This window comes from Barbatula barbatula, assembly GCF_947034865.1.
Source record: "Barbatula barbatula genome assembly, chromosome: 13".
In the NCBI taxonomy this organism is placed as follows: Eukaryota; Metazoa; Chordata; class Actinopteri; order Cypriniformes; family Nemacheilidae; genus Barbatula; species Barbatula barbatula.
Window position 1 is genome coordinate 20,729,950 of NC_136776.1, and position 23,665 is coordinate 20,753,614.

Below are 23,665 nucleotides of genomic sequence, written 5' to 3' on the forward strand. Positions count from 1 at the left end.
ACCCTCAATACTTTCGCAAATTTTTGTATGACTTATTTTCTTCCATGGTTCAAGACGTGATTAGTGATTCAAAAGAGCTACTATTAGCACTCCATATATACGACTTGTCCAAATAAACCTTGATAGTTTTAGTTTTTGTCATAGACTTGCGATGTTGTTCATTTTCAATCTGACACATGAGAACCATGCATTTGGCAGACAGCTAACCATTATTAACGTTAACCATGGTGCAAAGTGTCTTCACGTTACATAAAAAATGCGCACATGCAGTTTCATGGATATGGCAGGCATGTGTAGCTATTTTTCGTTTTTGGGCAAGAGTCGAATGTAAGTTTGGAATGACACGACGGTGAGGACCTTAAATGGCCCCATTTATTGAGACCCGCATGGAACCAGACTCACCGCCACGATCACAAACTCAATTCAGTCTACTAAAGCACATGCCAGACCTCATTGCCAGATCTGCTCGGCCTAATGGCAACCATTATTTTAACTCCTTTTCTTTTCCCCCCAAAAATGCAATTTGAGTTAAATCAGGAGGGTAGCACATCATAAACTGCAATTTACTGGTTGCTGGTTTTGTTTGTAATTAAACAAAAGTGCTTCTATGGTAACTCGAGACTACATTTCCTTTCGCAAACTGCAAATATTTTCCCGGCATTGGCTGCAGTTGTTCGCTCGGAGCCGATGTTGTATTAACGTGGTGAGCCAAACGTTTCCTGGTAAACGAATCCCGTGGCACATTGCCAGATCAACCAGGCGAAACGGAAAGGCCCGAAGGTTTGTTTTAGCTCGCAATTAAACAAGGTGTCGTTATTAGTCACAGTTTTCCAACTTTATAAATGCACCGGGCAGCAGATCGGATTATAATTGAAAACTCCTGTAAGTGCAAAGAAACATTTGACATCATGCAATAAAAGCGAGCAGTGTGCACTACTTAATCTTTCTGTAAATGTAATGGCACCTATTACTTTTAGTCTCACACTGGGACCCTGAGGTGTGCCAGTTACATGTTTAAAGGCAGTTTTGTTTAAAACCTAAATGTTTTTTGCTTTTTTGCATGTATCCATGGTTAAGGACTTGTTAAGTTTCTATTGAATGTGAAATGCATTATATTGACACTTTAAACTAGCTTAGTTAAATTATGGACAGGGGTTCCTTCCTTCCACACAACAGAAATATGTTATAATACAAATAATTATGAATTATACAAATAATTGTTGTCTTAACTTGATTGAACAAGCATCAAATATTATTTTGATCTACTTTATTGACATGTTAATTAAAAATGTAAACATTTTAAACATTACCGTTTTTGCAATTGTGTTTGAACATAAAACCTAATACAATGGTGTTAAAACTAAACGAATTGTTTAAATAATGTGAACAGCATTGTATGTTTTTTTTTTTTTTTGTGTTTTTGGATGTTTTTTATTTTGTTTACAGCATAACAATAACCAAAAAAAGTCAAATTAACTCTCACAGTGTATATATTCCACACTTTGGAAGTGGATTATATATACACTGTGAGTGTTAATTTGACATTTTTTAACACTTGCAATTTTACTGTGCATCTAAGCAAGATTAATGAAAAAAAAGGAAAGGTTAGTTAATTTAGTTCTGTAACAGTGAGTAATCCAGGCGGGAAGTGGATCCACATTCACTATAAGATTTAATAAACATAAAACAAAGTACAATTCATTAAAATAGTAAAGAGACAAGGACCTAAAGTAATCCATTAAATCATAAAACAACAGGGACACCAAAAACAACGACTGAGAAGTGACAAGTGAAACACAAGGGCTTATATAGATGGAATTAAACAGGGTAACAAGCTAACAAGAAACACCTTGGGAACAGCAATCAACAAGAAAAACTACAAAGGACTAAAACATGGGACAATAACTAAATGCAGTTTTTTTTCCAACAGGGCTCTGGAATGCGAGCCTTGTTTGTATATGGTTTATCTTAACACATTACAAAGCCCTAAAACATTTAGAATTTTTCTTTTAGGTTGAATGCCGTTTTTTAATATGGTCATCTCCTTGAGCTCCTTTCAAGATCTATGTTTACCTCAAAGGGCATTCGGTCGGGATGGTGGGCGGAGCTTATCTATACATGTACGCCAGATCGCTATCATTAGCATAAACAACGCTTTGTATTTTTCCAGGTCCAGTTTGATAGGGTCTCGCTCTCTTTGCCAATCCACTGCAGTCACACTCCTTATTCAGTTTGAAGGAAACTGGAGACTGGTTAGGTGTGACTGTACAACTGCCGTGAAAAACGTGACGTGTTGGTTTCATACGGGATATGGGGTTCACTTAAAGTTCAACCGTGTTTACAAGTTCTAATGGTGATTCTGTATTTATATTCTCATGCTATCGCTGCGGTAAATGGACCACACATCTCTTCTCAGGGTTGGATCCATTTGGTCTGGCTGTTTTATTTAAAGGTGACTCACTGGAGTGTGACCAATGCTTTTGTGATGTTGTCCAAGGGTGTGCGTTTGTGGATTGATGAGAATGCTTGTGGGTCCGGGCACTTGTGTGTGTGTGTTTGCACTGGACATGCAGGGTAACCAAATCACGGCCTGATGTCAACGCTAAACCTTGGAAGGAGAAACATCTTTTATTAGATCCATAGATTTATTAATCGAATGCTGCTATTGTTGTGTGCATTATAAATTATTAGTTTGTACGGTCATATTGTTCATTTTTTATATATTTATTACCACAGCTTTGTTGTTGCCAGTTATTCATTTTTCTATAAATTAATCTGGTAATTAAACCCTTAAGTATGAGTATTCATAAAAAGTCATGATTGTAATGGGATGTGCTGTACCATCTATTAAAAGCCCAGGTTACTATTGTAAATTCTGACATTCTATGAATTACTCTTTTCAAGGACACTCTGAAGACTTTTTGAATCATCCATTTGCTAAATTACTCGTTTTTAACATTACATTCAATATTACTTTCTCAAGGTCTGGCCTCCTTCTGAACATTTAAATAGGCCTACATCATGATTGAAAATGGCGGTCTCAAACATTGCCCGATTCTGCATCTGTTTTAACCCTCGCTGCACGACCGGACTTTCAAACACCCGGCTGACAAATCACAGCAAAGTAAACTGTGTGCGGAAGACCGATACTGCTTTTTTATGGAAAAGTAAATCCCTTTTTCATACACAGACCTCACAGACCTAATGAGCGGTGACTGGAAACCTCCCACACAGGTTGGCGCGAGCAACTGTTCCACTGTATCCTTAAGGAAATTAAATATTGGAAGTGAGTTAAGTTATATTTATAATTAAAGTGGAATGCCGGGCTTCGGTTTACATGAACATTGACAAAATGTGTGTTATTTCTGTGCCACTAGTTTCAAATGGAAACGTAAGCACATTTGTCGTAAGACAAACTCACGCTGGAGTGGCAAAAAAGCCAAAATAAAAATCTTTTATATTATACTGTACAACCAATACAAAACAAATAAAGAAAAACAAACAGAGATAAAAACAAATAACAGTCCTTGATATTCTTCGGATCCCTTCTACAATGTAAGTGTCTATGAATTTTTACACAATGTTCGTCCACCAGGCCAAAAGTCACTTGCACTTTTCACAGATATAACCAGCCACCGATAAACATTACTGAGGAACACACAACAATAGCAGCATTCGATTCGTAAATCTCTGGATCTAATAACATTGGCCACTTGCCAGTACGAGAAAGATAACACTACATTTGTTTACACCTTGCACATCTCTGTGCATTCCTGGTGCGTGTTCAAAAAGTGTCGGGCCTTGATTCCAAAGATTTCACAAAGCAGCCACTCCTCACAGCGGTTTAAAGAACAACAGGCAATTGTATTCCTATTGGATTGTTGAAAACGTTCCAGCTTTTCCCCCCACCCTCGATCTCTCTCCGTCTGTCCATTTTATGTGTGCGTGTAGGTGCATTTCCGGGTTTTAGTTGTATAAACAGTGTATGAGAAGACAATACCCAAAGTGAAGAAACTTGACTTGTAGAGCAAGTGATTTCAGACACCATAACAGGCACGTCCGCAAAGCACACACACACCCACACACACAATGAGCGAGCTATTAAAAAAGCAGAGAAATCGTATGTGGGTAAAAACAGGCACAGGGCACATACTATCCGCTTAGGCAACCTAAACTGACGGATTGCTCTAATAGCTGCATGCATAGTGCATTTACAGACTTGACAGTATGAAGGTTAACTTAACATGTTCATTCTCTTTATATGCAACCATGTGATATATATTGTATTAGGCTATTCGTATATGTACTTAACTTTGTCAAAATGTATAGTTGGACAATTAAACCCATCATTAAATTTCTTAAGGTGATTAGTAACTGGATTGTAATTATAGCCTATTTGATAGTGACGTTTATTGTGGGCGTGGTTTCGGTGTACAACTATATTTTGGGCGATGCACTAGTTATTGTTATAAAAAATGGTTACGGCTTGCAGTAACTACAACACGCATAAAAACTACAAATCCAAAGTAATAGATCAAGGAGAAATAAGGACGATTACTGTAAACGACCACTAATTGTGTCAATCACACTATTTAGAGTTTGAAACGTGCCTTGTGGTTTTGTTCTCGTTTTGATGTTTTTTACTCGAACGCATTCGCGTTCCATAACGCAAGTTTTCATATTTATGTATAAAAATAAACTCTAATTACAACCTTTTAACAAGGCAGCGATCCATTCCGCAACCAGCGCCGCCGCTCGTGTTTTTCTCCGGTCCACCTTAAAAGCGCTCCTCCGTGTTTAGGATTTCCTGAAAACTTTTCCGACCAATCGCGCAGCGACGAGCCAACCTGCCTAGCGCTCTAGACCAAACCGAAGCTTCCGATTGGTCGACGCGTGGAAACGCTGGCTAATCGGCTGCCCGCGCTGGCTGTTTGGAGCCACTAGAGAATGACAGCTCGAAAAAAATAGAAAAGGAAGAAGGAAAATTTGTTCGCCTCACGCCATTGCCATCCGCCGCAGAGGATGAAAACTTTCGGAAACTTTTCGCACCCGTTTTAAGCTGCTTTCGGTACACGAGCAGTGCCGAGGACAGGAACCGCATCTGACTGGAAATATTCGTCCTCGCGAGAGGATATACTAGCCGGATGAGCCGCGCAACGCGCACTTTCATCGACATTTAAAGGCAACGGAGGGGAATCGCGCGCTGGTCGTGTTTTAAAAACTCGTCTGCCGGACGACCATGTCGGGGGGTATCGGCACGTATGCGGTCAAGAAGCGGAAGAAGCCCGTTCAGAAAATGTGAGTATTTGTGGGAAGTCTCGCGTTCAAGTTCAACGCGCGCCTGTCTCGTGCACCAAGGTTATATAGTCGTTGTAATAGAAACATCGAGAGAACGCGTCGATTCTATAACATTCTGACCTCGAAGAGAAAACGTGTCATTTACACTTCTGCGTCGACGTGTGTGCGTATCACGTCGTAAAACTTGGTTGTATGGTTTCGCACAGACGGCGAAGTAGTTTGCGACACGTTCCTATTTGTAAGACATAGCGTCTTATTTCGGATATAATGAAATGCAGCGGCTGGATGTACGGTATCAACGCGCGGTATCATACGGTATTAATGTTTATTCCTGTCACGCTGGACGTTGCTCACGTATGGTCGCCGTCTGCTAATTGACGTCCCTCAAATTCCCTGAGGTGCGTTGGGACTTTCTCGCGAGCAGTTTCATTGTTTGCATCGCAGACAAAAGAGAATCCGAATTTGACCCAGTTCTGTGTCCGGGGGCCCGCAGGCCTCGCCGGGACACCTTAAGATTCGGGCTCGGTGTGTATGGTTTGGGTCTGGCATGGAAACGGTACTCTTGTATTAATCATATTCAAGCCGAGAGTTGGCGGCGCTCTCACGCGATGCTTACACGAGGGAGGGGTGAGCCGGGGGGAGTATGTTATTGTAATCTGATATAGGCTTTTTCACATCATGAGAACAGAGGTTTTTTTTTTACTTTTTCACTTTTTTTTCGTTCGTTCGCTCCCCCCTCCTCAAATTAACATATTTTGAAGTCACGCAAACTCTTACGCAACTGCTGTGGAACTGGCTGAAAAGCGACGCGCTGCTTTAGGAGCGTGCGGATGCTCGGTTTTTATGGATTTTCGTGCAGTTTAGCAGGCGGAAAATGTTCCAGTTTAAAGTTTATGGCCTGCTTGGGCTTCTGAATGTGTTGCGCGTGTTTGTCCTATATATCTTCGGCTTCCTGGATGACACAAATGCGTACAATAAATAAATTACAATCCTAAAAGTGCAAACAAAGTGCAAATTGTGCAGCATTTCAAGATATTTGTTTTTTAAACCTTGACATCCCGATTTTTTGCGTTCAGGCTTGCATACACAATTCAACAGGTGATTATCTTTGACAGTTACCCACAGTTCTGTGCGACTGTCAGCTTTACTTGTCTTTGTTTTTATTTGACAACACAAATTCAACACGGCAAACAAAAGGGGTGATTCACCTCCTGGGATGTTACTGGTTTCGCTTTCAAAAAGATTGGGAATCGTTGACCATCATTTCGATTGAAAAAAGATGAAAGTTGTGTCAACTCTTTTTTTCCCTTATTCCTGCATCAAAGGGGGTTGGTGTAATTCGCATTACTCGGCGCATTGTAAAAACGCATCGTATTGTCAGGTGTAATGGAGATGTAACCGATTTAATCTATTAAAGTCATTTCCAATGGTCATGTTAGGTAAAATAGCTCTTTGTTGTCACAACATTTTTATGCTATATGAAGTGTTTGGGGCCTAATGTATGAATGTTGCAATTTTCATTTACAAATCAGGATTTATTAAAGCGAACTTGAATATTATGTACACATTAAGGATGAAATCTATGCAAACGTTTATGCAAGAGCCCCCTAGACTAATGTAGTTCTTAGTAATATTGTTGTTTTTTACTAACATTTTAGTGCTTTTATGTTTTATATCACATATGCTGGACAGACTTGGTTTGTCTAAAACTCAAGCAATCTTATAAATTGACACCTTTTTGTGGGCCTTGCAAACGCTCTTCAGAAGAGCACCGTGGCATAGAGCCGGTACCTGTTGACAGCGGCGCCGGGCCCACCCACTGGGTTGTGTGTATATTACGCCTGTCATTGGCGCAGAAGAAGGCTGACCTTTGCACGGTATGTCCGCACTTCAGAATAGCTGCTTATTGGAGTTTGAACGGCAGCGTGTGTTTTAGCGTGCTGATAGACGTTAAAACAATCCGGTAGGGTGGTGATGTACTGGTAGAGCCAAACGTCTGCGTCTGACACAAAGAGGGTATTGAGAGGCAGTGTAACCGGACTCCTGGCTTCACACCGCGTCTGCTGGAAGTTGGAATGTTGTAGAACAGTAGAACCTCTCTCTCTCGGTCTCTCTCTCTCTCTCTCCCCCCAAAGAACCTTGTCAAAATTTCCTCTTAATCTGTGAAAAAACAAAAACACAGGCACGAGAAATGAACCGGCTCACCTTCTGCTGAAAACCTCAACTGCAGCTGGAGCTTCGGCTGGGCGGGTTGTATTTAATGTCTGTGCGAAGTTAACTAAAGTTGACCCTGTTTACAATACACGTCCCTGGTTTCATTGTGCACAGTTCAGTGGCACATGTAATGTCAAAGAGTTGCTCATTTTGTGTTAAGTTGTGTGAACGAGTGGAACGGTCTTAAAGGGACAGTTCACATTAAGATGAGAATTCTCTTATTATTTACTTGGGCTCGTTGTTTTCATAGTCATATTCGCAAGTCATTGAAGGTCCCAGTTAAACCCTCGGGACTTTCTTGCGAATTGTTAGTGACTGACAACCTCAGTCCCCATTCACTTTCATTGTATGGAAAAAGCTGACATTCTTTAGAAGATTTGGAATGACCGAATAAATTTTTTGAGCGTTTTTCTTACATGGCAAATCGTTGTTAATGCACACAATCTTGACACGACCATTCAGGGTATCCGTAACCTCGCCGTCACCTTAACATCTAGTTTTATTCACAAGCTTTCAAAATTAGCTTCGACCAAACCCTGAGCGCAACCAGATTTGACCCGAAACTCTAGTCATTAGGTTGCAATTTGATAATATCAAATAAATACCAATTTAAAACCAGATTTTCTCATAAAAGTCCACTGTGAGTAAATAAAAGTCAGATTGCTTGGACATTCATGATTGACTCATGAAACGCTGTTGTTCGGTGGTCTGTTTATTGAAGAAGTAAGAGAAACGGCTTGCTTGACAAGGTCCCTACCATGATGTAAGGCAGTCGCATTCGCCCCGTCAAAGCGGCTTAGAAGAGGCATGTTTACTGTAGTGTGCCTTTTGAGATGAGTATTTTTGGCTGAGGACGGAGCCAGTACATTGAAACTGGGCTTTGATGTGCGCTGAAAGCACCAACCCCTCCCTAACGGATTAGAGTTTCAGCCTCTTGGTCGCTTCGGATACCCAAAATCTTGGCTTGAGGAAGGTGCGAGGAAAGCAGACGCTTTAGAATGACGGTCATGTGTTTCTGTGGTCAGCTTGGGAAATTTAAATAAGAATGGTGACTATATGAACCTGGTCACTCTTGGGTTGGGTGTGAAAATAGAAAATTGGGACAGCCCTAGTGTTCCCAGAATTAAGAACGTTTCGTTATATTTGTGGCGTAATCATGTATTATAAATGATCGAATATCAGCCAGCCCCGGCTGACCCTCTCGGTCACAGCAACTGATGCAGTGTGATTCTTTGTATGTGCGCCATGAGAGCCAATTTTAATTCTACTTCCCCCCAACTCGTTTTATTTATCCAAACCAGATGTGGTTGAGCTTCAGCTGCGTTTGGCTGAATTCACTCTTTTTTCCTTCTGATCTTAGATCTGTTTTCATGTAAAAGGCAACGTTGGGACTTTATTTGGGAGGGGAATGGCTTGAGGTTGAGGTAAATATCTACGTACAGCTTTCCAAGTGGCCAGTCCTGACAGTGTAAAGAACAAAAAAGTTTTGTAGGAAGGCACTATGAGACGTGGAGTATTCAGATTCAGTTTGTTCCATCTCATTGTCCTCAGTCAACCTTCTATACGACGCAATGCAGACGAAAAAAGCCAATGTGCAACAACGACTATGAGCGCTTTAAAGGTCCAGTGTGTTATTTTTGGACGATCTTTTGATAGAAATGCCTTCAGAGGTGTATTAAGAGCGTACACAATAAAGCGTTATGTTTTTAGTACCTCAGAATTAGCTATTTCTGTCTACATACACCGCAGGTCCCCTTGCATAATTCGCCATGTTCTGTCAGCCGTCGGTAGTGTTTCGAAAGGGAGGGGTGGAAGGAGCGGTTGGTTACAATTCGCTCTGTATATTACTGACTGGACCTTTAAAGCCGTCTTTTCGGTTGGGTGTTCTTAGGCTGTTTGCAAAGTTTAAAAATAAAGTGAGAAAATAAACATGCGTACGTTTAGAGAAAAAACAAAAGATAGAGAAAGCACGCCAGAACGCAGGGAGAGAAAAGAAGACCAAAGAGTGCAGTCTTGAGATGGCCCTTTGTGTACTGCAGGCGAGATGAGAAGCCGTGTTGCATGTCGGGACCTGCAGGAGGGAAACAATCGTGATGTCACATCTCATGTGGTCGACCGGAGACGCTTGTGCACGAGAGGAGGGCAACAGAGAGAGAGAGATTTTAGATGTTCCCTCACGAGTGATGTTCTTAATAAAAAAATAACTGGCCAACCTCAGCGACCACAGTAAATGGTGGGAGGTCCACACAATCGGTACCGAGGGCAGAAACTCACATTTTTACCCCGCTCCTACTGAGCAGATGTAATTCGGTCGGAATGCGAGGAGGAATGTTTAATGGTTTAGCTCTCGGGTTGAATTTCCAGCAAGAGCAACAAAACAAAGACCAATAGTACAAAGCCAGCATATTGGTAATTGCAAACATCATAGCGCTGAAAACAATTCATTATGTTCGGTAGGGGGTTATGCTTAGTTGGTTTGTTAGTACTGCTGGTTGAACTGTGTTGAGGCATTGTTTGGCATTTGTTGATAGACGCTGAGCTTGTTATTGAATGAAGTTTATTTTGTGCCATTGAAGCTCCTCTGAAGAAAAAACAGCTCATATGTGATAAAGATATGTGTCACAAAGTAATCCATCACTATTTATGTTTTATTACTGTATTATTGTGATTGAGACACTGTAAGTAACTCGCCAAGAGCCCTCTATTCTTTGTTGATGTTTTCATGCAATGCATTACTTTAGCATTGAAGTATTTAAACTATACATTTCAAGGCATTTGGAAGGCACAGTGAGATTTCTGTGGTAACTGCTATAAAAGCTAAAACAGTTTATTGATGGTGTTCGAAACTCTTAATCGCTCATTAAGATGATCAGATGCCGTATATGAAATCTGATGAGAATTATAAAAGTACAGTAGGTGAATCCGTGCAAGGCTAACAAATGACAAACACCACCGTTCTAAAGGAAAGGAAGGGGCTGAACGCATCTTAGTCTTTTGTCCCCGCAGGCTTTTTTTCTGAGGTTAGTTTTACTTTCTTTCTGGGAAAACATAATTAGCGTCCGGCTCCGGTGGCTAGAGTTACCGCTTCAACTGGCAGGCAATGAAAAGGCCGAAGGAGGTTGAGTTACAGACATAGTTTTGGAGACTATGATTCCAGTAAGACAGCTCATGCTTATATAACAGGTTTTATATCGAGGGCCGGACAGGACGCAAGGGCTTAATAAAACAATTTGTCTTTTAAGTCATTGTTTTAAAACGTGGCGTGGTTTGACAGAGTTTTACATGTAACACGTTACAGCTCTTGGATGGTGCCTTTTCTAAAATCACATAAATAGAACATAAAATAAATAGAATCAATGAAACATAAATAGTGATTGCAGGATTATGATGATTATTATGCATACATTAATTTCTTTTTTTTTACTGGCCCTGACAAAATATTACTTTCACAAAAAGTACTAAATAAATAATAATTTCTAGTTATTAGTTTTTACCTATGCATTCTTAATAAAAAAGCTATTATTTATAAGCTTTAAATATTACGATAGCATAAAACTATTAGCCTAACTCTGATGATGATAATAATAGTCAATCAGTTATTAGCGCAAACACATTAATAAAATGAACAGATTTTTTTTTTATTTTCAGCTCGGTCTAGCTGTGGTTATTAGGTACAGAAACTGATTTAAGTAATCAAATGTAAAATATCACTTCCTAGTCTTCACAATATACTGAAACATAGATCAAACCATATTCAAGTTATTCGAGATGATCAGTCAGGAGCAGTGAGTCTGTTTTGTCTTCGTTTTTTGTTGTTTCAAAACAGTATTGGACCTTGGTCTCTCTGTAAGTCACTTCGGATAAATCGTCTGCTAAATGACTCGATGTAAATGTAAAAAATTTAAAAAGCGTATAAATATACATCTTAATGTTTACAAATAATACATACCCTGAAACCAAGTTATTATTTGGTATGTCTCTGTGTTTACAACATTCACAATAAATGATTAAATGTAAAACATTAGTTATATCCTGGAGCTATTGCAGTGCATCTGGTGAGTTGCTGTTTTTCTGACAGAACAAGCCCGAATTCAATTTTGAGAAAGGACCTGTTTGATGACATCTGTCATATTCAATTAGAAAGATGGCAGATGGCTGCCACTTCGTCTCTTTTATCGGCCATATTTTGTATGAGCTAAAAGTCTTTAAGCGAGAGGGCCAAACAATAGAACGAGCTCAAGAAACGAATGAGTGAAAAATGGGAAAAATGTCTAAAGAGTCCATGGAAAGTCTTTTAAAGTTGTAATACTGTTTTGCTCTCATTAGCTTCCAGATTCTGACGGTGGAAATTATTTGATCTTCATGGCTAAAATACCATTTCGTGTCTCATGGATGCATTTGCCATTTTTATCTCTCACCTCATTCCCATAATGCACTGTGTTGTGATAAGAATGCTGGATAAGACGACGTATGGAAACGTCGAAGATAGATCACGGTCGCAAAGCTTAGAAATAATTTCCCAGTCTAGGCCCTTATTCAATTTAGTTTGAGCTGGAATTGTACCAAAACAAATGATTTGTCACTTCCGAATTGCTCTTATAATCTATGTTTCGTACACAAACACCAGCTCTTTAAACTCTGTTTCTTTATGAGCTTGTTAGGACACTTTCCAAACAATAAGGTCACCTGTAAGTTTATAAAAAGAGCTAAAAAGGCACGGCACGTTTCTAAGTATACATTTTATTGTAAGCAATTAAAGAAAAAAATTGCTTTGTTGCTCTACATTTTTTGTTACCAAGCTTCAGACAAATGTGACATCAGGATTAATAACCAGAGATCTAACCCAAGTTTTCACTTGTTTCTCTCTACTTACAGCCCGAAACCCCCTCCACCCGATGGAGTAAAATCCAACCCTTCCAAACGACACAGGGACCGCTTAAACGGCGAATTGGACAAGCTCACAAACCTGCTGCCCTTCTCAGAAGACATCCGTGCGCGGCTAGACAAACTCTCAGTGCTTCGACTCAGTGTTGGATACCTGAAGGTTAAAAGCTTCTTTAACTGTAAGATCAACTTTATTGAATTTTATTATTATATTTCCTAATAGTTGTTTTGTGTCAGACTGTTACCACAAGTATTTGTTTTTCATTAACTTCAAAACTGTACTGCACTCCTTAAGCCACTTTACTTTTCAGCTGATGTCATCGAGGCCTGAAAAGGTGTTTCGAGCTATGCCCTACATTTTTTATTTCTATATTGATGCATTTACTTTTTCCTGTCAAAATCAAGCTTCACTCAGAATTGCATGTCATTGCTAAAGCAACGTGTGGTAAATGTTGTTCTTTGCAGAATTTAAACTGACGTGTTTTATCGGGCCTTTTTGTTGTATAGAAGTGGCAAACAGGAAATGATGTAAACTGTGATTTAGCCGTGTGCATGTGCCGTATGTCAGATCGTGTGCTGTAACCACTCGCCTACAACCACGACACCCGTGTCATTAGTACAACAGCTGATTAACAGTTGCTGTAAAATGCATTGCTTCATAATAAGGTTGATGTTGCAACCCAGGGATGGTTGAGGTCCTTTTACCACATCAGAAGCATATAGTACCGAATAAGGGATTCCCTGGTTGATGGTTTTCTGGAAGCCGAATGTGCGAAACCGCTTAACAGAATTATGAATCATTTTCAGTTTGATGGCTTGATATTTTCCCTTTTTTATATGCATCTTGAGTTGTTCTGCTGAATTTCTTTGCATGAAGAAAGAGTCATATCACATGCAAGATGTGACTGTAGACTTGTGACCTTAGCAAACGTTGAATGTGTGAAACAAGGGAGCCGAACGATTACATGACTAGTCCCTTTCATTTTCAAGTCCTTAACTTACTTAAAATAGTGCTGGTTTTGCTTTCATTTCGCTTTTTCCCAGCTACAGGTTTCATAAATGATTCATGCAGACATACGTGAAAGGGCTCAGGACCAGGTTCTCAGCAATAAGGGTTCTGCGCTCAGCGATAAGACCTTACTCTTCCTGTTCCTAAGTGCTTCTTTCCAAATCATACACTGAGACTTTAGATCTTTAGCCAGTAGATGCTTGTTTGTTTGCGTGTCTTGAGAAAATAGCCTCGCCAAAACATCTCAAGATGACCTCGCGAGGAGTGACGGTGGACCTTCTGGTGGACTTAATCCAGATGGTTTCGAAGACTAGTATGAAGGGGAAACTTCTCGACGGAAGTAATTCTAAGAGCAAATCTGGTTGTAAAGATAATGCAGAAAGTGTTAATGTGATTGTTTTGTTTTTGCAAATGGATGTGTCAAATTTGAGGCTGTCTGATATTGCTCATCCATTTTCAAATTCTGATAAACCACGTAACACACGTACAGAGAGGTAAAGTGGGCCAAAGGACGTGTGTTGGCGTCCTCTGCTATCGTTTCTTGACGATTACAAAACAAAAGGAGACGCATTGCTTTTCATGATCAACACTTGCGTACCTCACAACGTATTATGTAACCTTTGCTTTTGTTTTTAACATACAATATCTGTTTGTAGACTTAAATTTTTACCAGCATACATTGTCAGGCGTAGACAACCCTTGGGTCTATTTTGTTCACCTAAAAATCTGTAACATCTTTTTTCAAGACGTTTCCACGCTGACCTTTGGTGAAAGGTCAGGGCGTTTTATCTTTGGCTATCTTATCTAATTTTTGCACCCGATAATGGCAGCAAGCATGTGTCTCGAACAGTTTGCTGACTAAGCATGGCAGCTATGAAATCTATGCATAGAATTCCATTGTCAAAAGACAAAGGGAAATATGTTTAGAGCCATCATGGCACCATCAGTGGGCAGGGAGGACAAGCAGGCACGGTTTGGTGTGAAAAGTGCTGAATCAGTCGACACGGAGTTCCTGGCAACATCCTGGACCCCCGATGTGTTCAAGGTTGCTAAGTCCGTCTGAACGCATTCAAACACACCGCCTGCTTAATCCAAATTGGGGTAATTCCCTCGTCTCTCTAATCGCTGTTTATAAAAGACTATGTGTGTGCGGGACAAAAAGCCTTACCTGTTGTCATATCAAAGGTCTCTTGTGATAGTTTCACTGACTCGAACTTCCCTTTCCTTTGAGGAACTAGCTGTTCATTGTGTAGACATCATCGTGTCTTTTCCTCCACCTTTTACATTTCACATCTCATTTTGTCTCTTCAAATAAACAGCCCACCAAAGGCTTGGCAGAGACTCAAAGGTGCCAGCCTACTGCCCCCCATCTAAGCTTCCTCTTATTGTTCGGTTTAAATAGCAGTGATTACAACAGGTACTTTTGGAAGAATAGAAGAGAAAATGAAGAAACTTCACAGGAAAGATAGACGTTGTTATTTTCGACCTACCCGTTGAGCACTTGTCGCTTTTGAGAGGCTGACGTGAAAGAAAATCTTGTAAAATGTTTTTGGGTATTTGTTTGTGTGTAGAACTTGCCTAGTTACCAAAAGTGTGCAGTCGAGAGGCTTGACATTTGGCATGAGGCAGTTGGCCACTGTCTGGGCGACACAAATAGATATATATAATAAAACAGGAAACGCAAAGCGTTGTGGTAAGAGAGAGGTGTATTACATTGGAAACATTTAGTAGACACGCTATACAGTCACAGAGGGTCTCGCCAAATGTCGTATTTCCTTTTGTGTCGCTTTCCTGCATTGCTCTTTGTTTTAAACATCCTATTGGTCTTAAAGTCTGGTTTTACATTAGTGTTTACATTGCACTGCATTGGTTCATTTCATTTGCTTTCTGTAAATAATTAGAGTAAAATCAGGAAATAGCATCTCACTCTTTTTGGGTTGCTCACAGTTGGCCCATACAGAGCTATTTTCAGTTTTACTCCAACAGTATTAACTTGAAGACATGGGTACTGTATCTCTTATCAGCAGGGCTATTCTCGTCAGAGAGAGAGGCGTGCCCAGGGCTTCGAATTCTTCTCCGTCTGACTTCTGTCAGGTCAGACATCCCGCCAGAGAATGGATTCTGTTGTTGCCCTCATCTCGTCGTACAGACTGAAAGATTTGGAAGGTTGTGATGAGAAAAAACGCAGGATTGGGTCCCACGCCGGGGCACACAGACGTGGCATTGTGTGAGCTGCGCTCCCAGCGTTCACTGGGGCCCGGACAGCGTGGGGTATTGATGAGGGTCAGGTCTGGAGGAGAAACCGCACAGAACCGTCCTTGTCTGAAATGTAACGTGGTGTGTCACTTGTCTGGGCCACATTTGACCTTAGGGAAGATTTGGGTGGATTTAAAACGAATGCGATGCCTGGAAACCATGTAAAAAATAAGTTTTTTTTCGTTGCTTGTGTGAGCTTTAGGTTTTTTCTGCATCTTATCTAGGGAGAGATCACCACGTTCCTGTCGGTAAATGGATGGCAGGTTGAGGGTGGCAGGGCTGAGGGAAGCATTTGGAGCCCTGAGGCATTACGGCACGCCATGGCGGTGCTGCAGGTGGTTGATTGAAAGGAAGATTGAAAACATACTTTTATTTCATTTTCTTTTAAAAAGGTAAAGAGCTGACAAAAAGGTCATGTAGATGTTTCTGTCAATGGAAGTTGTCTTGTTTGCACTGATCCAGGACAAAAACATTTTTTTTGCTTTTCGTCTCAACATTAAGCAAAAACTGGTTGTAGTGCTTTAACCTTTTTTTATAAATACATGTTTTAATTAAAAATAATCTAGGCTGATTCTGAAAACAAAAAGAATCCCTTCTGTGTGTTTTCTGCACCTGAATATTCCAGTTGGACCTCCAGTGCTAAAACGCTTCATTTCCCTTTTGAGGCCATGAAAGTAACATCCACCATTGTCCTGCTTGAGGTTTTACTTTCCCTGCCCTTAATTGTTTTTTGTTAGGATTTTTTTCGTCTCCTATTGTCCTCGGTCATAAGAGTTTGCTTGCCCTTTCGTTTGTTGACGGGACAAGACAGATGTACTCGGAACGTCAATATTTGTGTTGGCGTGAATCAATGGAGGCCGACACCAGAGGCTTTGGAAAGTAAGAACATTGAAAGTAAGGATGCGCAGTTTTCTGCTCCCCTCACTGGCGGATGAACCGAGCCACTGCATCTCTGAATGCTTTTTGAAAAACCTTTGTGTCGTTAAGTCGTCAGTCTCGCCTCAAAACAACAAAACCCAGTAGGGGTCCCAATCCGAGCTTGTGCGTGTGCAGGTTTACGTTACGCCTGGTTTCTTTGATCTATTAGTTTAGGAGACAAATGCATCTATCTTGTTTTAACAGGCTCGATTCTACTCAACTGGCATATTCTTCTTTGAAGTTTATTTAACAAACCACATTAATAAGGGACCATTAATGAGATATCTATTGAAACATAACATGTTGCATACAGGGCTCTATTCAGATAGATTGAGCTTTTTTCTAGATTCCGGAGACACTCACTTGAAAAAAACATCATAGTAAGGCTTCGCCTGAGGAAATTTCTCACATAGGCGATTCTGATTCTATTTATATCCTGGCACACAAAACCTCTAACACCCAGTAGTGCTCCTATGCAAACCAGGTCGCCCACTAATGTGAAACCTGCTTTTTCATCATTCAAATTCACCGCTTCTCTTTTTTTGAATTGATGGTTTAGATAAACTTCTTTCGAAAGTCTGAAACGCAGGCAACTATGGCAACCGTTATTAGTTTGTCTAGCACAACCACACGTGGTTAAAACAGTTTTTGTATGTCTGCTTGAGAAAGAGAACTAGTAAGTCTCCGAAACTAATCCAGAGGGGCTCTCGTAACATTAAAAACAACAACCAATGCAGTGTCGCCCCACACTTCGGGCGGCGATAGCATCAACAATCGTGCCTATCAGCAACAAGAGACCGAGCTTTTAAGATCCTCGCAGTCAAAACACTGGACCTGGCAACTCAAGTGGGGACAGGCCCGAGAATGATAAAGAGCCAGCATAACTTCATCCCCACTTTTGCGAAAAGGATGAGAGAAACCTTACCCTGGTATACATCTGAAATGAACAAAGCTTGTAATTCATTCACCTGGCACCACGTACGTGTATTGTGGTGAACAAAGGAAGACAAAAGCTCTTCCGTGACATTTTTGAGTCATTCATGTGTTAGCAGTGATGAGCAATCTCATAATTCCAGGTTGTAGCGTTCTTCAAACAGACTGCATCATGCAGACACGCTCCCTCATTTCACTCGTGAGGTATGTTCATGTCACCAAATGGTTTGTTTTCTTCATAGTGTGCATGAAACTATGAATCACTCTGTCGGGTTAGATCCTCAAGCAGATGTTGAGAGTGAGCGTTCGCTGGCTTGCGGCTGCTACTTGCCTCATTCAGATTTTAAGTTTGTGTTATTTCCCGCTTAAACACGCTTGTGCATAACTGGATTGGAATGGTTCCACTAGATGGGAGCCAAAGTTAGTGTGGAAGTGACTGAGACCTTGAGAGCGCTGGGAAATAAATCACGAGTCATCTCCTGTCTGTTAGTCATTCATGATAAATGGGAAACAGCAAAAACTTTTTTGGGGTATTGATACTATCAGCTTGCGATTCAATGCAATACGGGATAATGGTATGACGATATTTTAAACTGAACTTCAGTTCGATTTTTTTTTTGTTTTTTAACGTTTTTTGTACATACAATTTGTTAAAGAAGTTTAATGAAATCTTCAGTATTTATTTATTAAAACTGTACTAAGTGACTACAAAAAGTGAAAGCCTAAGAAAAAACTTAAAGTAATAAATATATTTCTACCAAATTTAAAAACATAAAACGTAAGATATGAACGAGTTGGTCCGCATTGAGACTGGTTTTAAAGTTAGGGGTTTTTCGAAGTGTCGTGATCGCCTGGGGCAGTGATGGCGGATTCAGAAAAAGAGCCAATGACAGCTTTTATTTATCTTAATCCTGAACTTTGATGTACTTGCACATGTGTTGTAACATGTTCTTTTGGATCTCTTGGCGTCTTAACCAAGTGAAACCTGTTAAACGTGTTGCTTAATTTCCTCTGTGTACACAGGAAGTACTCGATGTTCAGAATGAGAGAAGGTGAGAGTGCATGAGAGTGTTGATTCTTTTAGTAAACTCATCTAAAATTATATCGCAGTACAATATAGATGGTCTACATATCCTTTCCAAAAATACCGTCGCTTTACCATGGTACAGTAATTGTATCATATCGTATTTTGATGTATACCAAGGTAGTGAAATTGTTTTTAAAAGATACTTAAAGGTACTTCCAAGAATGCCATACTGCCTCCAGAAATCGTAGTAGTATCATGATATTTACAAAATACCGCAGTAGTACCGTGTTTTGTTTTAATAGCAGGATTATGGCAACAGATACTGCAGACCGGTCCAAGTTCAATATTTGTCGCTCGACTGTTCTTTTCTCCTGAAGGGAAGAAGCGCCTGAAGGGAAATGTCGGTTTGTGAGGCAGGTCACTGTACATCTGCACACGTCAATCCACAACTTCTCCTTTTTCTCACCTGCCTGCTACCTTCCCAGTTAACCAGATGTGCTCTCTATCAAAAAAATATGTTGTCTTTAGGGTTTGTACACTGTATTTTTAGACATTATACTATAGGGTTATACCATATTTTGTTGGATGACAATCCACCTGTGCCCATTATAAAGGACATTGATGATGTAAATGTGTCCGTTCCTGCATCAAAGTGTGTTACTATCTTATACCATTTTGTGAGTTTTATGATAAATAGCATTTAAAGGGTTTACATCTGAGAGGTTTTTCCTCAACGATCAAAGCAACCCTCGGCACATTAAGATGCTGCATAAATGTTAATGTTGACAGTGAAGGAAAAGAGACAGAAATAGAGGCAGATATGTGGGTGAGAGAAAGTACGAAAGGAAGAGGAGATCTTTTGCTGGAGGTTTATGATCAGCATTATCTAGAGTTCAGAGAAGGAAAAAGATGTTTCCTGACGCTCTTCCACTTTGGCATAAAATACGATCGAGACATTTCATAAGTTCGCTAGTTCTCTTTCACAACTGTTTTATCGTAGTTTGCAAAAATGGGGATGTGATTCTTGAGTTGCAGAAACAAAAATATTTCTGTGCAATAGAGAAGCTAATATTTTCTTGGTGGTTAGTTACCTTACAAGGATACCGCTTCCATTGAGGAACAGGGTTTTCTTTAGCCTACGTGTTTGCTTATCATTTGGTAAAAAAAATTAAAAAGCACCTGATTGCAAGTTTCAAGTGTACACTAGAAAAGTTACTGCCTCATTTTTCAGTGCAATCAAATTGTTTTTTAGCATTTATATTTCTGAATTAACAAAAAACTTCAAAACATATTAATTAAAATTTAAAATAGTTTCTAATTTGATTGTCCTTAAAAAAATTGAATGCCTTGTGTTTATTGGCTGGCTCAACTTTCACTCATCGTTCTGACGTTTGGCCATTCCGCTGATGCGCTGGAGGGATTTAAACGCCATTCGTAGTCTGCATCGTGTAGTTCAGCCGCCGTATTGTTGCACCTGTGAGGTGTTTTATTTTTACTGGTCTCATTGATCTTCGAATCACGATGCGAATCTGGTGAGAACTCACCAGATGAGTTTTGGCGCCATGGAAATGTGTCGCCAGGGTCTGTGAGTTATGTGAAATTGGGGCACCTCCTCATTTTTTTATCTTTATTTAAGATTATTTAAGAGTTACTTTCTTTTGTTAGTATAACTTACTGGGGAGCTTACTGAACTACTGTTTTCTTTTTATTTATTAATTTGTTTTGGCTGCACTCTTATTTATAAGTACTCAAATGCCAAACTTTGTGGTGTACTCCTGTTTGAGATTTTTTTGTATCTCACATCTCAGCTGTCTTATTTAAATGTTACTGATCATCCCAATTAACATCAGGTTAAAATCAGGCACGTAACAGCGCCCCATAAAAGTGTAGCACTTATGCGTAAAATGAACACGACCTTTATACCTAAGATTATATCTGTTTACATCCTCTGTTGTCTTTTGCTGATCAGGAAATTATCCCTCGCATGGTTTCCAGTTTTGCAGGGCCCCGCCTCCATATTTCTGAATGAAAGTTTATAGAACAAGTTGACGAGGAGATTTTACTGTCTGTGTACATGAGGTGACAAGCTCTCTGGCATATGGTCAAATGTTTACTGCTTTCATATTACCACCCAGTTGCTTTTGAAAGATCGACAGGACTTTCCGATAATATGCTTTGGTTTTTGATCAAATAGACAAATTGGTCTGAAGCTTGGACTTGACTTGGGACACCTTTTTAAAAGTTAATATAGTATTAAAAAAATCGTCCAACAAACCGTACTGGCAAAAAACATTAATATGAACTTGTCGCTGTTGCAGTGTATGTTAATAATTGCACGAAATCTTTACAGCGTTCGGTAACTTGAAATTAGTTAAAGTGATAGTTCATCCAAAAATAAATATTCTGTCATCATTTACCCACCTTCTTGTCATTTCAAACCTATATGACTTTCTTCCGCAGAACACAAAAGAAAATATTTAGAAAAACGTTGTTAACTGGACCCCATTCACTTGTATTGGTTTTGTGTCCACACAATAGAAGTGAATGGGGGCCAGTGTTGTTCTGTTACCAACTTTCTTCAAAATATCTTCTTTTGTGTTTTAAAGAAGAAAAAAAACATTTAATTTAAAATATTTTAATGTTGTTTTTTTAAGATCAGAATCCTCTCCATCTTGTAATCATAGCCAGCTGTTTTTTGAGCGACGAAAGATGAAACCGATTCATTCCTGTATGTCATTGAAAAACGACGCTCGAACCTCAACAACAACAAAAAAAAGAGCACCCTAGCGTGAGGGGTGTTAACAAGAAGGAAGAAAGAAAGAGGAAAAAAGCCAAGTGCGAGAACAATATCAGCATTGTAAGACAAGACCGATAAAGAAAGCCCTGTGGGCGCGAGCGGTTTTCTTTGGACCCCGACACCGTTTCCCGTCCGCGCAGACTCAAGAGGTCACTGGACGCCCTTCACACTGCAGTCTTCCTCTCAAAGCTCTTTTCCGTTCTTTCCTCGCCCTTTCTCACCCTTCGCCTTGTTTTCGTCGTCTAATGAGCGTTGTATCTTTTCACATTTTTGCCCTCGCTGCAATGCACACAGGAAGAGATAGGCTTGATTTCCTGTTTACAGACGGCGACAAATTGTGTGTTTTGTGTCAGGTCTGTACTCCAAGTTAGTGTATCGGTTCATGTCTGGTGGCGAAACGTGTGTTTAAAGGAGAATGTTTAAAACCTGTGTGTGTTGATGTATGTGACTTGTGTTAGTTGTGTATGTGAACAGGAAACTTTGAAACTGTGTGTGTGTGTGCCTGCGCAAGCGCTCTCAGGACGTCTGGTGAGTGTGTGTGTGTGTGTTTTTTGTTGGCAGTAAAGCGTCTCAGGGGAGGCAGGGCTTGCGTGAGAGCACTGCTGCAGATCTGTCAGTGAGAAAAGAGCTGCTCAAGGTCTGGCTGAGTCTGTGTGTGTGTGTGTGTGTGTGTGTGTGTGTGTGTGTGTGTGTGTGTGTGTGTGTGTGTGTGTCTGCGGTGAGCTCTGATTGTTCCCCCCAAAGGGAGGGAGGGAGGGAGGGAGGCAGGGTTAAGCCAGTCCCGTCTGTCAGCATGGAGCTGCCGATCATGTATGTGTGTAAATGTCCCGTGTTTATCGAGGGGGGGCTGCGGGAGGCGAGGGATTGTGGACCGCTTCAAAGCAAGGAGCTCGGTTTACCTTCTCTTTAGAGCCGAGTGGCTGGGGAAAAGTGTATTTGCAGGGTCCGAAGTGATCGCACCTGCCGATGACGGGTGACTTAATGAATTAGGAAAGTATACTGGGAAAAGGCATTTCTTGCAGCATATTCTTCATTTTATTATACATGTTGCACACATGAGTATAAAAGCCAATAGTGTGATTTTATTCAGTTCCAATTTCTGTAGTGCTTTTGACAATTTGACATTTTCCATATTTATACATAACTTTTAAGAAGTAATAAAATGAATTTGATCATTTTGGATCTTGTTTGTTTGTAAAGATCGGTATGTAGCCATGAGAATAAGTGTCTGTGTGTTCTTGCCGTTTTTCTGTTCTCACTCTCACAGCAGGACTGTGCAAACTTCCCGTTTTCTTAGGACTCCACACACACATCCAGGATGCTTCAATCTAATGAAAACATGTCTGGATCCCCACTAACAATAGAAAAAGCAAGAAATTATATTTTCCTTGAAGTTGAAGTGTGTCAGTTTTTCCTGACCGTTGGAAAATGTGGAAGCACGATCAGGAAACTGAAAATAGACTTCTGTTTAGTGAAACAATATTTATTTCTCTTTATAAATAAAGATACATAAAAGGTACTTTTATTATAGATAATTAAATTAAGTCGTCACCCATATTACAAATTATCATTAGTCATTGTGTATGGATATTTAACATTTCAAAGATTATTTAGTGTGTGTGTGTGTGTTTGTGTGTGTTTGTGTGTGTGTGTGTGTGTGTGTGTGTGTGGTGTGTGTGGTGTGTGTGTGGTGTGTGTGGTGTGTGTGGTGTGTGTGTGTGGTGTGTGTGTGTGGTGTGTGTGTGTGTGTGTGTGTGTGTGTGTGTGTGTGTGTGTGTGTGTGTGTGTTATTTAGCTGCTCTTATTAATCAGAATGCCAATTATCATTAGATTGGTACTGTAGGTAGATTAGATAATTACGACAAATTACTGTAGTTCACATCTTTTCTTTGTTTCCTTCCCTTTCTTTTTTTTATTTCGGGATGAATGTGACATTTTATTGCATGTCGAATGGCCCAGCATGCTTTGCATGGCAGCTTTTGAAGGCTTTGATCCGATGGTGTAAAGTCATAAAAGCTCTCTTGTATTAGTCCTGCCAAACAATGCCGTAGCCAAGTCACTGACTCACCGACCGACTGACTCATTCATCATCACACAGTGCCTCTGCAGGATAGTTTAGTAATCTGATCATTTCCTGCTCTTTAGTGTAATACAGAACCAGTCAATAAGGTCATAAACAATTGAGCCAAGAGGTGTGTACAGTATGTGTATGATGTGGAAAAATCTTGAGTTTCAGAACTTGATCTTTATATTTTGTGAAGAAATTGTCATATTGGTTGGTTGCTAGGGTGATGCCATGTGGTTTCTAGGGTGTGTTGATGGAGTGGTT

At 40.1% G+C, this 23,665-nt stretch overlaps 1 protein-coding gene across 1 annotated transcript in view; it reads left to right on the forward strand.

Moving 5' to 3' along the window:
• Positions 1-4,966: 4,966 nt before the first annotated feature.
• Positions 4,967-23,665, forward strand: part of ahr2 (aryl hydrocarbon receptor 2) — a 43,180-nt gene continuing 24,481 nt past the window's right edge. Inside the window, exons 1-2 of the mRNA XM_079470972.1 lie at positions 4,967-5,298; positions 12,388-12,575. Coding sequence (XP_079327098.1) covers positions 5,240-5,298; positions 12,388-12,575 — 247 coding nt within the window. The 5' untranslated portion in view covers positions 4,967-5,239. The remainder of the gene's footprint in view (positions 5,299-12,387; positions 12,576-23,665) is intronic.